Genomic DNA, 15,884 nt, shown 5'->3' on the forward strand with positions numbered 1-15,884 from the left:
TTTATTGGTGCATGTATTGCGGTTCGCGATTTAGTGGCGAACAAGTTATTATTGTTAACGAATCGGATCGTTATACATTATTGGTGCAGAATCGGATCGTTATACATTATTAGTGCACGTACTCTCCAATGACGTCTTATTAAAAAATTTTCTATCATTGGGTACTTTTTAATACTAAAATTTTAAAAAAATCTAGAATCAAATTATAATTTTTGAATAAAAATAAAATCGACATATGTTAAAATTATAGGGAAATTAGGGAAGAAAATTGTAATAATGAAGACGAAACCGAACACCTAATTGCAAAATGGACTAATTTCGCTAAATACACATTACATAATAACATAATTACATCACCAATTGGATCTTGCCCACATCAAGAAAATATTAGAACAAGAAAAGCGCCAAAGCAAAAAAACAAAATCTAGAAATATGACAAGAAATCGATTTATCATCAGCTCTATCCTTCCCCATTTTTGGCGCCTCTTCCCTTTCCCTCCTTTTCTTCTTCAAATTTAAACTCTTCCCCCTTTCTCCTACGTCCCCCCTTCCCTTGCACTGTTGGACGGTCCCGGCGCTCCGGCGACGGCCTGATTGTTCGTGAGCCGCTGCAGCTGCAGCATTCGCGCATAACACCCCTCCGGAAAGTGGTTGAGCAAGTGCGAGTGTGATCCCTGCTCGACTACCTTGCCCTCGTCAATAACCGCGATTGTGTGTGCGTTCCGCACCGTCGCTAGCCGGTGCGCCACCACTATCGTCGTCCGCCCGCCACCGCTGGCCGCTTTATCCAATGCATCCTGCACCCACCGCTCAGACTCTGCGTCCAGTGCGCTCGTCGCCTCGTCCAGTAGCATCACCTGTGCCTTCCTCACCAGTGCCCGCGCAATCGCCACACGCTGCCGCTGCCCCCCCGACAGCTGCATCCCGCGCTCCCCGACCCATGTACGGTAACCGTCCGGCAATGCTGATATGAACTTGTGCGCGTTTGCCTGCGTCGCTGCCTCGATCACCTCGGCCTCCGTCACGTTCTCCCGCCCGTAGGCGATGTTGTCGAATATCGTTGCCGCAAACAGGCACGGCTCCTGTGGCACCACCGCAATGGCACGCCGCAGCAACTTAAGATTGTACTTTCTTATGTCCTTCCCGTCGATGAGCACACGCCCGGATGTGGGCTCATAGAAGCGCTGCACGAGTGCGATCACAGAGCTCTTGCCGCATCCGCTGGGACCGACAAGTGCAAGGGTTTTTCCCGCGCGAGCGCGGAGGCTGAGGTCACGGAACACCGAGAAGTCTGGCCGCGACGGGTAGGAGAAGTCGACGTGCTTGAGCTCGACCTCCCCGCGGAGGCGCTCGGGGATGGGAGCGGCCTCTGGGTCATCAGGCTCAATCTCCGTCTTGCGATCTATAGCTTCAAACACTGAGCGCATGGCACGGCCGCCTTTGACAAAGTCTGGAGCAAGCGTAAGCGTCTCGGCAGCACCGTTGGCAGAGACCATGAGCACCATGAAGACGCGGATAGTCTTGGAGAAGTCGGAGATGCCGTGCTTCACGAGCCATGCAGCATACCAGAGCCCGAGCGCATAGGAGGCATAGAGGAGGAACTGTGCCACGCCGAAGCCACTCCCGGCGATCTGGCCCTTCCAGAAGCAGCGCCGGAGCGGGCCCTGGAGGTTAGCGGCAAAGAGCTGAGTGATCTTCGCCTCCGAATTGAAGGCTGCCACAGTCCGCACATTCGCCACTGCCTCTCCAGCAATCTGCGTCGCCTTGGCATGTGCGCCTTCGAGGTCACCGGAGAACCCTTTCATGAACATTTTCTGTGGCACCATTTACACAATTCGATCAAGTTCCCAATGAGATCAATAACACTAAAGCTGGTTAGAACAGAGAGGATTTTGAATGTGCATTACCTGAAGGACAGTAGCACCAACGACGAGTGGGAAAACAGCGATAAGGACAAGGGTGAGGCGCCATTGCAGGACGAACCCAGCAGTGCATGCAACAAGCAAAAGAGCCGAGTTCTGAACAATAACAGAGATACGGTCCCCAATCGCCGACCGCACATTATGGGCGTCGAGTGCAAGCCTTGCAGCGATCCTGGCGCTGGTGTTCTCCTCCCGATCGAACCATGCGATCTCGTTTCTGAGGATTGAAGCAATCATCTTCTCGCGCACTCTCTTCGTCAAGTTCTCACCCACAACGTCCCAGAAGAGGTGCTGCATAGTATTGAAGAGAAGTGCCGCTGAGGACACACCAATAAGGAGATAGCAGTATTTGCCGATTTGCCGGGTCATGTACTTTGGGTCCTGAGCATAGTAGATGCTCAGAACTGCACTGAGGACATAGGCGAAGAAGGCGCTCATGGAGCCACACACCATAGAGCCAATGGAGCCGATTAGGGCGTAGGCCCACTCAGGCGAGTTCATCTTTGCCAAGCGCCAGAAAGAGCTGGCTTGGTCGCGGAATGCGAGCTTCTCCATGCGGTGGTTTGGGTCAATCGAGAGGCTGAAATCCGACGTTGAGAAATCGGAGAGGCGGCGGGAGTACGGCGATCGGCCGTATGACGAGTTGCGGGTGATGATCGGGGAGCTAACCGAGTTGCGTGCACTTGAAGGCCTGCAGGATTGCGAGAACTTATCAATCAACACGAACAAATATGAACAAGCACTTAATTACAGGAAGCTATTTTAAAAAAACAAGCCAGCTAGAGCTCAGAACAGAGAGGGTTTACCTGGCACTGCTTTTTCGGGCATTGATGAGAGCAGCCTCATGAGCTTGTTCTTGCATCCGGATCAACTTCGCATAGAGCCCGTTCTCGCCTTTGGCCATCAGATCATCGTGGGTGCCGATCTCCGAGACAGTCCCTTGTTGGAGTACGGCAACAACATCAGCCTTGCGGATGGTGGAGAGGCGGTGGGCAATGACAAGGGTGGTGCGGCCGATCATGAACCGGTCAAGGGCCTCCTGAACAAGCTTCTCTGACTCTGAGTCGAGTGCGCTCGTCGCCTCATCCAGTAGAAGGATCGCCGGGTTCTTCAGCATCGCCCTCGCAATCGCAATCCTCTGCTTCTGCCCACCAGAGAGCTGCAGGCCCCTCTCCCCCACCTGCGTCGCATGGCAAAATCAGTTGACTATGCTTAACCATGATAAAGATCCATTTCTATCATAAGTTTAATTATAAGTTAACATTGCAAGAAACAAATGAAGACGAAATTGCTAGAGATTTGTCCAAGTGAGATATCTGGGTCCTTTTTCGTTCATTTGTATGCTAAAAGGACAAATTTAAGGGGAGAGTACATATTCTCATTTCAATCCTACATAAATTCAGTTTAGAATAAATGACGGATTACTGCTATGCATTGATGTTGATTGCTTAGATGTCTTCACGTCCACTCTATTTTGGTAATAGTATATCAACATGGTTTCTGAACTCTTTTCCTCTAGCCCAATATACTTATTTTCTATACGTCACTGATTCTGCTGAGGTGGACACACATTTGACTGAATTTTTTTATTAGACTCTGACCCGATAATACATCGTTGATTGGAATGAATGCACTACGTAAGAGCTTTAGACTTTCTTAGTAAACAGTGACTAATTAAATATAAACTACTTGATTGCTTTAAAAGAGGGGTAATTATGGCTAAACAAGCACTTTGAGTCTTTGACTGAAACCACCATTGGATCATGAATAGCTGCTTCCTTTTGACCAGCCTGTGTCTGAAAAGATGACCTCACAAGTTCTGTCCTATAGTAATATATAATATTAGTAATATTATGTGAAGTGCATAGTATATAAAACAGATTCATGCAAACAGTGAGGTGCAAGGACTACAAATACTGGCCATGTGATTTTGCTCACCTTCCAATAACAAGGATTATTGTCTAGTAACCCTCCAGTAACTATCCACTACAATAATTAAAAGGAAAAATGAAGTATTGGTTTAAATATTTCAATTGAGGACAAGATGATTCATGGGATCAATCTACTATTCCTGACTAGAAATAACAGTGGGACCGAGTTACTTATTTTGAGCTTCAGCATTAAGCAGTGTTGAATGGAAAGTGAAACCTAACTTGGTCCAAGAACAGTGGGAGGTCTATGCTGAGGTTAGATTTAGAAAAGGACCCAAGGAAAGAATCTTGTCATGTTACTCCATTTGAAAGCAAGGGGCATAGTAGTCAGTACAGGAAAACAGGATACATTGTTAGCCTCTCTGTTCCGAGCGGACCCAACTGGTGCCCATGTTTGCCTAATAGTAAAAGATGGTGGGGTTATTCAACAGAGCAGTAAAAGTTGGGTCTAAAAAACACTAAAGACAAGGTAGTAGTTTGAATCTGCTAAGTTTATACTATTTTGATTAAACATGTCTCAATCAGAGTTTAAAGATATTTTTGATTTTCTTCGATAAACTATTCTGTACTCTATTAGACAACTCTACTATCTGATTGAATTTTCCAGAAGTTTCTCTATAAATACCATTTATAAATTATAACTTTTAAGAGTTGAAGCATCCATTTCAAAATGTGTTATAAATTAAATAAATTTTACGCACTTTTACTTAAAAACAACAAGGGGGAAAGTAGAATAAAAATAGTGATTTTTTATTTTTTTATTTTTTTTGAGAGAGACAAAGGTAGATACCCGCTTTGTTTATTTTTCAGAAATAAATTTAGTTAGAAATATGAAACAATCAAGGTCCGAATATGATATCTTAGATACTAACCATCAAACACTTAGAGAACTAGAAATGGTTGCAAAAAAAAAAAAAAAAAAAAAAAGAAAAAAAAAGAAGCAAACTTTGAATTAAAAAAGAATGGGATTTGACCGAGACCTGGGAATCATAGCCATCTGGTAGCTTTATGATGAAGGAATGGGCATTGGCAACCCTTGCAGCCTCTTCTATCTCTACTTGGGTAGCATCTTCTCTCCCCAGAAGCAGATTCTCTTTAATGGTGGTTGCAAAAAGAGCAGGCTCCTGGCTCACAAGCCCTATCTGTTGCCTCAACCACCTTAGCTTCAAGCTCTTCAAGTCATGCCCATCAAGCAATATTTGCCCTTTAAAATAACAAACATTTCAGAAAAAACTTTACTTTCCAATTATTTATACCAAATGAAAGAGAAACCGATCAACCTCATTCATATAACCAAAATAGCACAAGTATAAAAGAATATTCTTATATTAAATTAATAACCAGATGCTTCATCATAGGACATAGTATTCCTTGCACACTAACTTTTTGTCTCAGCATGAAGACCACAAAAAGTAAAGCCTCCCTCTCTTCAATTCAATTTAAACCCAAAAGACAATAAGTGTATATGCATCAAAAACATCAAATTTAACCCAATTTGAGCATCAATAGCAGAGGAGAACAAGGCCATTGTTATGATTTACCAGCAGTTGGGTCATAGAACCTCTCAATAAGAGAAACCACCGTGCTCTTCCCCGACCCGCTGCTGCCGACCAACGCGAGCGTCTTCCCGGCGGCGACGCTCAGCGAAAGGTCGCGGAGAATCGGGACGTCCGGCCGTGAAGGGTAGGTGAATTCGACATTCCTCAGCTCGACATGCCCCGTGACCGAACCCAATTCGACCCCGGTCTCACCGTTCCGGTCGATCGCTGGCTTGTGATCGATCGTGCGGTATATCTTCGCCGCCGCCACCCTCGCCTTGGCGAACGCCGTCATGCTCGGCGCCGATTGCCCGAGCGCCCTAACACCAATAAATTCAAATACGAAATCCCATTAGAACCATCTTAAACAAAAACACAAATGAATGTGAACAAGGTGTTTGGTTCTTACAATCCGCCGATCATGACGGAGAACATGGTGGTGATGGCGAGGCCACCGTTGGTGTGGCGGTGGCGGACGAGGTATCCGCCGTACCACAAAAGAAGAGCATAGCAGCAGAAGACGGTGAAATAGGTCGCGCCCAATCCGAGCCCCTTCGCGAAGCCGCTGCGGTATCCGATCCTCTGAGCCACAGTCAGGGATACCGAATACGCTTGGAGGACCCGGGACTCGCCCACAAACGATTGCACCGTCCTTATTTGAGAAAATGCCTGAACGAGAGATGAAGAGAATTGTGAGTACGAGAAAGGGACAAAAATGCGAGTGGCGAAAGCGAATCTGAGGCATACTTGTTCGGCTATGTTGCTGGCTTTGGAGAGGGCGCCTTGGCCCTTGGACGAGAGCTTGGCCAATGTTGCGGCGTGGATGCCGCCGATGACGGCGATGAGGGGCACGACGGCGAGCGTGACGAGCGCGAGCTGCCACACGGCGGTGAACCCGACGATGAACCCGGAGACGAAGGTGGCCATGTAGTGGATCAAGTTGCCCAGCTGAAGTGAAGAGCACAATCTCGACTAGAATTGTTAGAGAGAACTCAAAAGTTAGAACAGGAATTGGCGCTTATTACGCACCTTCTCGCTGATGGCGTCCTGGACGACGACGGCGTCGGCGTTGATCGCGTAGATGACGTCGGAGGTGCGCACCTCGGTGTCGAAGTAGCGCACGTCCTGGTTTAACGCCGCCTCCAAGTACTTGATCCGCATCTTCGTGGATTGCCTCTCTCCGCTCCACATCCAGCAAGATATCTCTGTTCCATTCAAAGAGAAGCATTAACATTTTTCGATCTCGTCGAGATTGAAGGAGCGAATCGAGTGGTAATATCACAGCGAGAAGAGGAAGCGCACCGGCCCAAGAAGACGCCCAAATGGCGGCGCCCACGACGAGGAAGTAGAAAGCGTACTGCAACGGTTTACTTGCTTGTTGTTACCAATGCAGCTGCAGTGATTTACAAAGCAAACGGCCATCGAAAACGAGAAGAATCAGAGCTCCACGAACCTTGACGACCTCGCGGACCATGGCGTCGGGGTCGGCCGCGTTGGATCCGAAGGAGTTGACGAGATCGGCGAAGAAGCGGAGGAAGACGGGGAGGGCGCAGCCGTGGACGACGGCCCCCGCGGTGCCGATCGCCATGAGCGCGCAATCCACGCCATCCGCGAACCGGAACAGCTCCAGCAACCCCACCGCCGGCTCCGCCTTCTTCTCCTCTCCTCCTCCGGCGCCGGCGCCGGCGCCGGCGGCGGCGGAGGTGGAGGCGGAGGCGGAGGATGCTTCGTCAAGCTTACCGTTGGAGGATTCCATGTGAGGAGGAGGAGGAGGAGGTGGTGGTGGTGGTGGTGGTGGTGATGGTGTGTGCGACAGCATCTTGCGGAGGAAGCCAACATGTAAAAATAAAAATAAAAATAAAAAAATGGCAGTGAGCTTCTCTCTCTCTCTCTCTCTCTCTCTCTCTCTATATCTCGCCACTCACGCGCCACTCACTCTTTCCTTCTATCTGTGAGGAGTACCTTATTGCCTTTTTAACGACCTTTCGCATATTAGCTCACCTTTTGTGTGGGTTTTTTATTTTATTTTATTTTATTTTATTTGGGGTAATGTAATAATAATACAGAGAGCCCAACCATTCCATTTTGGAAGCATAAAAAATTTAGTATTTTTTTTTATGCTTTTGAAGATATAGTAGCTAGATCTACGCAAAGGGAAATACTATTTATGTTCAAAAACAAAATTTATTTTAGCAAAATTTTAAATTTGGGATATACCAGATTACAAGCACCATTTTTTAACATTTCAAAACGAAATGTCATAATCTGGCACGGCTGATTAATATTGAAGTTTTTCTAAAATAAGTAGATAAATTAAAATAAAAATAAAAATATATTAAAATTAAATAATATTATAAAAAAATATCGTAATCGACTTATTATAATATATAGAAAATAATATTACTTAACATATTCTATCCATCATAATTATTTAGTCTATTATTTAATAATTTAAATGATGAGTCACTTGTCTAGTTATAATATATCTGATTACTTATTTTGAGGCCAAAAATTCAAGTCTCTCGCTATATACTCCTTTTTTTTAAATGAAATAAAACTTTTTACAACAAAGTAGAACAGAAGCTAACAAAGTGTCACACCCTATAAACTGCGACCCAGTAATTGTAAATGTGATGGTCCTTTTTGTGGGTTTTTTTTTTTTTTTTTTTTTTTTTTGCTTTGGAATGCTTCTTGTACGTACGTTGAGATCGGAACTAATGGTATTTGATTGTCACCACTGTTGCTCAAATTATTGTGTTTGCCCATAATGTTTATGGATAAGCTCTAGTAATTAACCTGCTAGTAAAAAGGGATTTGATTTGCAATGTTCATTAGTCAAACTAGATAGTGAAGGACATTGCTCATCATTATATGGAGTTTATGTTGTTTAATAGTTGTAATTGTGTTTGTTGTATCCTTCTATAACTGGAGTAGAATTGACAACGAGCTGAATTAGTCGCGCTTAACGTTTTGATCCGTATTAATTATTTGCTAATATAACTTTTTTAATGTCTTTTTATTGTTTGTTATCTCTTCGCTTTGCGAGTGTGGTATACGTCATTAGATCCTCAGCATGTACGTAAAGGAAAGTGTTAGTTCTCAATCATTTTCAATTACCTTAATTATATAAGTGTTAGTTCTCAATCATTTTCAATTACCTTAATTATAACTCGAACTCAAAATAACTAATCGAGTCAAATTAGATACATGGGCTGGATCCAAGTTGCATCCAACTGACTCAACCCAATTAATAAAAGGTAAAATTATAGCGAACTTACCTAAACTATTAACGGTTAGTAATTAACTATTCGACCTTTTTAAAATTTAATTTTATTATTTAATATTTTAATTTATTTGATTTAAATCAATCAACGATTTTTTTACTTTAAAATTTAAAAGGTAAACTTCAAATACCGTCCCTATAATTTCGCACTTTCTCATTTTAGTACGCTGTGGTTAATTTAAAGTGTATCAAGTTAGTGTCCTGTGGTTTCATTTTTATCTTTTCGTCAGCTTTTTGGTTAATATTTCGTTAAATCATATACAAAATACTTCAGATACCTCACCTAGGTCTATAAAATATTTACTTTGGTACCCTTTAGTTTTAACATTGCCATTGATTTTACGAAAAAAATTAGTAGAATCGATAATAAAAAGATAAAAATAAAACCACAGAACACTAAATTGATACACTTTAAACCACATGATACTAAAGTGAGAAAGTGTAAAACCACAGGGACGGTATTTAAAATTTTTTCAAATTTAAAAGCGTAGTTTATCTTCACAGATTTAATATATATATTTTATATAATTTTTATGACTATAAATTTATTAAGCTAAATAATTAATTTAAAATTTAAAATTAAAGTGCTGTCGAGTGATGCAAATAAAAAAACATAAATAATTAAATAGTAAAAAATTAAAAATTTTAAAAAATAAAATAGTTAATAAGATTATTATGCACAAGTAGTGAGCAAGCCAAGGGTACTGAGGAAAATAATTAAAGTTGGGGTATCTATCTATCTATCTATCTATCTATCTATTTATCTTATTATAAAAAAATAAAAAAAAAAAAAAAAAAAAAAAAAAAAAAAAAAAAAAAAACCGACAATAGGACGTGTGGGAACTGCAGGGTCGGAAATGGCTTCTTTGACCAGATGGAGTGTGAGGGAATTTTTCTTTTTCTTCACCAAACTCCAAGAATTGAAGCTGCTTCTTCTCCAAGCCAATCCTTCTCGTCCCCTGCTCCTTTTCCCCTTGTTTTTATCCTGGCAAATGATCTTCACAGATTAAAGCCCTAAAATAGTCACAACCTATTAGTCTATTACACCACACAAAAGTGCTTCTCCCATGGTAGAGATTTTTTATATTTGTACTCCATTCATGTAACAAGTCTTAGTTAACCCAACTAACTTATCTTCGTTTAACAAGTTTGATTTTATTTTAGTGTTATACTTACACCACTCGTATCTAATAAGAGGGTTACTATTCTAATCTAACTTGGAGGATTAGCTCATACTGTTATTAAACATGCAACAGAACTGAAAAAAAATTTAGTTATACAGCTATAAAAATAAATAGCGAAAGAAATATAATTTTTACATGAATTTTAGTTCATTTGAATGTCTATCTCGATCAATTTGAACTTTACTTCCGGTGAAACAGATGAATCTCAATTTGAAGTAGATTTTCAAGCGTAAGTTCAGATTGTTTTCATCGAAGCTAAAGTTCACATTAAAATAGCCTTTTGAATAAACTAGAGTTTGTATAAAAACTGAAGTTCTCTCAGTATTATTTGTATGGTATAAAGTAAATAATGTAGAAGCTGAAAGTGTGTGGGATGAATAAATATTTATTATTTGATAGTATTTTATTTTTCAGTGAAGTAAAAATAAAATGGCGGAATAGTTAAGTGTAACTTTTTAAATCATAAAATAACAAAATAAAAATAAGCTAAATTACACAGGGACAAATTAAAGCTTATCGGTTTTTTTTTTTTTTGGCTGCAATTAATTTTTGTCATTGGTGGGATGAAATCAATTACAATTACAGCATTTTAAAATATTTACGACATTGGAAAATTAATTACTTAATCTCTCTCCACGTGCCGCGAAATAATTAAACTAATTAACACACCATGCATCTAAAGTGCTTACAAATAATACTACTTTGGGTGGAAATATCAAAAGAGATATATATTATTAAAGATATAATAAAAAGGAGTGTAAAAAGTCAAAGAATACTCCCACCACTCAACTGCACACTCGCTAGATTGTCTTCGTGCGACCGTCCTTTTCTTCTTCTTTCACTGCTGCCCCTTTAAATGCGGAGACTTTTTACTCTCCCCTAGTGTAGTGTACCACCTTTTTTAAAAAAAAAAAAAAAATTATTTTAGTTGTTTAATTTTAATTTTGTTTATGTTCTCACTTGGGAACGAAGAAGACGCATTATATATGAAAGAAGAAGAAGAAGAAGAAGTACGTACACAACATGCTTATGACGATAATAATTAAAGAATAATTAATAATAATAATTAGGTGGTAGAATAAAAGTATATATATTTATGTATAGTCCACTTGGTTATTGCCAACTGTTATAATAATAATAATAATAATAATACGTATATATGGATCCTTAATTAACTTCAGAGGTCTAATAAAAAATATTTTACAGAAATTAAAGTTAGAATATTATTAACAATTATTATTTTCTTAAAAATTAGAGCACCGGGTGGGAGGGGAAGCTGCAGTTAATTAATAATTAATCCCTTCATTTTTAGTGGATAAATAAATGGCCACCGGCGTTTCTAATCTACGATAATAACAATAATAATTACGGCTTAATTATTGGATTAAGCGGATGAGCACACAAGGACGACGCAAGTGCGGAGATTCTCAAATCGTACGGTGGAGATTTACCCAGCTAGGCATCGGAATACGCGAGATTGGACGGTTTGGATTTGGTGAAAGCACACCGACTGTTGATCCTGCTCCCGTGAGAGTTTTTTTTTTTTTTTTTTTTTGGGTTAAAAGAAACAAAAAAGGAAAAAAAAAAATTCTGATACATTTTGTTTGCACCATATTACTTTTTTACCTTGTTCACTAATGATCAAATGGTGTGTAGAATATATTTTTAGCCATTTTGTATCGAATTAAATCATTAGAAAATATAGTGTGTGGAAACATTAATTAGAATAACTTTTTATTCAAATAGACAATCAAAATCTGATCAAAACCATTCAAATTAAACAGAATTTATGGATTGTCGATTTAAATATTTTGCCATTAAAAATGAATCGAAAATTTGACGGTCCTAATTAATTCTAAAAAATTTCAATAACAAAATTACTTAAAACACAAAGCCAATTAATTAAATGCGAATCCGAGGGTCTAATTAGGACGGAAATTAATCAAATCCGGTACGTTCGATCCAGGGACGAGAGTTAGGCGAAGTGTCCGTGTCAATTTCGTACGAAAATTTGATAAGGAGCCACACGGACACCAATTTATGGACCCATCCGCACAGTTGGTCTCGTGCCCGGTGCATTCAATAGACCCTAATACTTGTCCCTGCCACCTGAGCGTTATCTAATCTACGAATTAATTACTTAATTATGCATATGTATTGGCTAGGTGCTAGCGCGAATTTTGATGCCTGTGAGTAATGAGATGTTATTATTCGCGTATGGTGTGATTTTATTCGGATAGAGAAAGATATCTCGAGATTACGGCGTGATTAAATGCACCCAAATTGGGTTCGGTGGTACCTAATCAAGGACGGGAGAGATCTAATAAGTGTTATTTTGTTGATAAGAGGAAAATAATTAGAGTGGAAACAAAAAATTAATTGTATTTAATGCTGGTCCTGTGCATTCCACGAACCAAACATTTAAGTCTCTAAACCAGTACGGTTAAATTTTAGTTCCTGCATTTTGACTTGGCCAAAAAGATGATCGATCTCAACTGAGCAATGCATCTAGAAAAAAAAATTCAAAAAAAAATCATCAATGAAGTAATAATTTTATTATTTGAAATCTTCTATGTCAGCATATTTTAAAATTAAGTGAAAGCTAAAAATTAATCCTTGCGTCATTTTTTTTAAAGATAATGTATCTGATTTGTTAATAATATTTCGACTACGGTAATATCTCCTTATTTTTGTTCATCGAATTCTGAAGTAGCCTTTTGAATTAATGAGTTCAATGCCAAAGCTGTGTCAATTGTGTAGCACTTTGTTTGCATCTACTACGTACGTCGCCATCTTAAACCTCAAACTAAAGCGATCGACGAAAAACAAACCTAAAGTGTTTGCGAAAAATATCATATCCATCAAAGAAGGCACTACCAACAGTGTCATCTACGCAACCTGATGCTTAATAATAAATTTAAGGTACTAATGATGTGGACTAAACCTCAATGTAGTCCCCTTTTTGGTACTTTTCTAGGTGTAAAGCAAAGTTTTTGTATATATATTTAGCACATCCCATCCTTTAGGTTATAGGGCATAACTAATTTAATGGTGCATATCTTTGATTGCAATATAATTATGGTTTTTTTTTTTTTGTCAGTTCCTCTGCTAGCTAGGTTGGGAGTTGGCAAAAGGAAGCATAGAACAAGTCAAAAAGAGGAAGAAGAGATGGAGAGAGAAAGAGAGAGAAAAAGCTTAGAAAACCTTCTCCTTTTGAATTTTTTATGTAGCAAGTTGGGTTGGCCAATGAGAGAGGATGAGCAATGAAGAGTATAATGAAGTACAATTACCATTAATGATAACTTTTTCATAAATTAGTGTTCGCCAATCTTTCTCGACATTGAAATACATTTCTCCTTTCAAAATCATCAAGCATATCGTTTTGACCGAAAACTGAATCGAGCTTCTTAAATGTTCTAATTATAAATATTCTTCTCAAATAGCACTTCTACGTGATTTTTCACTAGGCCAAAGATATACATGCCTATTGTTTGCTACTAAACACGCTTTTGAGGTGGTACAACTAGTAGATAGATCTATTAAAAGAATTTCATTAAGGAAAGGAGGAAAATTTATTCGGGGGAAGGACACCCACTATCTTTCAGTGTCTTTAATTAATTTGATGAGTATTTTAGAGAGATCTTTCCATAGGGACACCACTCAAAGCCCACTAAGATTAGACCCTGTTTTATTAAAGTCCATGTGAGGCTCACTCCATGATTTGATGGCCTTGTCTTTCCCTTGTGTTTGTGTATAGAAGCTTCGCCTTTTCGTTCCCTCTCTTCGCCTTTTCTTTTTGATACTACATGCTATATACATATAGTTTTTTTTTGAGAGATAGGTAGTACATTACCCGTTTCGTTTTATTTCATTTAGAAATAAACTAAGCTGAAAATGTGAATCAATTAGGATTCGAACTTGGGTCTCGGGTACCAACCGCCAACCCCTTTGCCACTTTGCTATATACATATAGTTAATTAGAGGAATAAGGGGTTTTTAATGAATGCATATGTGGTGGTATCCATTTTATAAGCAATGGCCCAAGATCTCTCTTAAAACTCCCATTCATGTCCATAATAGATATCTCATAAACAATACATACTACTAACTCTGATACCATTGAAAATGACCCCTAACTTTGACATATTGATTTACATATGGTACAAATTAATCTGTGTGTGATGTATCTAAATGTCAAAACTCAGAAGCACTTGTAGTAGGGCTCTAATGGGAGTGCTCTCGATCTCTAAGGAGGGCATAATCAATGAGATGGGTGGAGACCCCACGTAACCAAATAAAGTCAAGGTTTATTGGTGCCATTAATTTTTAGTACAATTTCAATAATATGTTAGGCCCACTAACATATGTTTACCAAACGAGAATCATATAGAAGTTTTCCTCCACATCTCACATTGTTTGTTCCATGAACCAACCGAATAAATAAATATGAATTGGTTTTGCCTCCCTCAAGGGCTAACTTGATTAGAGAGACCATGCTAGTGTTTTGTTCCTCAACAGCATCATTAGACCTCATATTGCTTTATTTAGCTCCTACTCCCAATAAATGTTAAAGCCATGCCATGAGTAAGCCTATATATTCCCATGGTAAGCATGGCAATGGACAAAAATGGTCATCCATCAATATGCTCCCCACCTCAAAGTAGTGTGGGGGGAACATCTCATCCCTTCAAAGCCAATGGAAAAGATGAGCTAATAAGCTTTTCAAAAGTCCCTTCATGATTAAACATTAAGTAGATGATGACACGAGTTAATTAATTAGTGGAGGGCTTAATTAAGTTGCAATTATGGTTTGACCTCACTCCCTCTAATGACAAAAAGTGTGTTTACTGTACACAATGATGGGTGATTATTGGTCAAGTGGTGGGGTTTGGTCTCCCCATGTGGCCACCAAGTGGTGCACCTTCAAACGAGCCCTTAGGGGCCTTTCCGTCCGTTCCATGTGCGATGTTCTTCTTCTTCTTATGTTTTATCCTCAATCTCTTTGCTTTTTCAGTATGGGGTATTTGGCTTAGTTATAGGGTGCAGCGTTGTTTAAGAGTTATTATTATAGATATATTTTTCGTAATGAATGAAGTGGTTAATTTCTCTTTCAAAAGTTCTTCAACAGTTTCTTTCTATCTGCATAAAAAGTTGAAAAATCTCCTTTTTACTATTGCTTTTAGTTTTATTTTTTAAAATTTCTGCTTCTGTCATAGAAAGAGTGACGATAGTAGATAATTAATAAAAGAAGCGGTGAAAGCTAAGCAAAACTCTTTCGTCTCTCTCATATGTATGTAGAATCTTATTATTGAAGGTGGGCCAATGAGGTGGAGCTTAAAAGATAAAAAAGTAAAAGCATTAATTGAGAACAAAGCAATTAATCAATCTCCTCAATGCCTATTTTCCTTCTTTCAATCTCTCTGGAGCAAGACCAATTGCTCTATAGCCTTTTAATTAGCTAATGCCAAAAAATTTGACCCCAAAGTCATAGAGGGGAACATCACATGATGATTTATAGAAACTTTTTTGAGTTCCCTCCAGCATATGCTTGATGGGTTGTATGACATTATTTTGCACATCTCATGACCAAGGATAAAAGAGCAAAAGAGAGAGAGAGAGAGAGAGAGAGAGAGAGAGAGAGAGAGAGAGAGAGAGAAGAAGATAAGAAAGATGGAAGGTTCCCTTTATGTAGAAAAGAGACCTAGGAATTAACTACCTACCAAATGCATACAAGGGTGACCCAATTTTCAATGGTCCATATATAATTTGGGTGAGGATATGTAGGATACAAGGCCATGATCTCATGTGGGGTGGGCTCACAAATTGGCTTGCACCAAGTGTCCTTTTAGGTGCAACTTTGATCCATTTAACACTTTTCCAACTCACACATTGTTTTCCCCTATGGCCTTGTGATGGAAACACCCCACCAACCATATGCATGCCCACATGCATCCCAAGATATGTAGGGAGTAAATTGATGAATTAATCCATTTTCTGTGGCCTTCCATGGATGAGTCCTCGGAATC

At 39.6% G+C, this 15,884-nt stretch overlaps 1 protein-coding gene across 1 annotated transcript; it reads right to left on the reverse strand.

Moving 5' to 3' along the window:
* LOC109728991 (ABC transporter B family member 1) lies at positions 286 to 7,346 on the reverse strand. Its single transcript, XM_020259572.1, has 10 exons — positions 6,845 to 7,346; positions 6,694 to 6,748; positions 6,421 to 6,596; positions 6,139 to 6,339; positions 5,801 to 6,060; positions 5,395 to 5,711; positions 4,834 to 5,057; positions 2,729 to 3,102; positions 1,908 to 2,613; positions 286 to 1,814 (listed from the first exon to the last, which is right to left on the reverse strand). The coding sequence occupies exons 1-10, from the start codon at positions 7,208 to 7,210 to the stop codon at positions 537 to 539; spliced, it is 3,957 nt and encodes a 1,318-aa protein (XP_020115161.1). The 5' UTR covers positions 7,211 to 7,346; the 3' UTR covers positions 286 to 536.

Source organism: Ananas comosus, linkage group 25 (assembly GCF_001540865.1).
Source record: "Ananas comosus cultivar F153 linkage group 25, ASM154086v1, whole genome shotgun sequence".
In the NCBI taxonomy this organism is placed as follows: Eukaryota; Viridiplantae; Streptophyta; class Magnoliopsida; order Poales; family Bromeliaceae; genus Ananas; species Ananas comosus.

Excerpts from the sequence above, each read along its gene's own strand:
- LOC109728991 (XM_020259572.1), bottom strand. The coding sequence starts at position 7,210 with ATGCTGTCGCACACACCATCACCACCACCACCACCACCACCACCTCCT. Across the intron at positions 6,340-6,420 it reads AGGACGCCATCAGCGAGAAG|CTGGGCAACTTGATCCACTA; the intron begins GTGCGTAATAAG and ends TCTTCACTTCAG. Across the intron at positions 1,815-1,907 it reads TTGGTGCTACTGTCCTTCAG|AAAATGTTCATGAAAGGGTT; the intron begins GTAATGCACATT and ends ATGGTGCCACAG.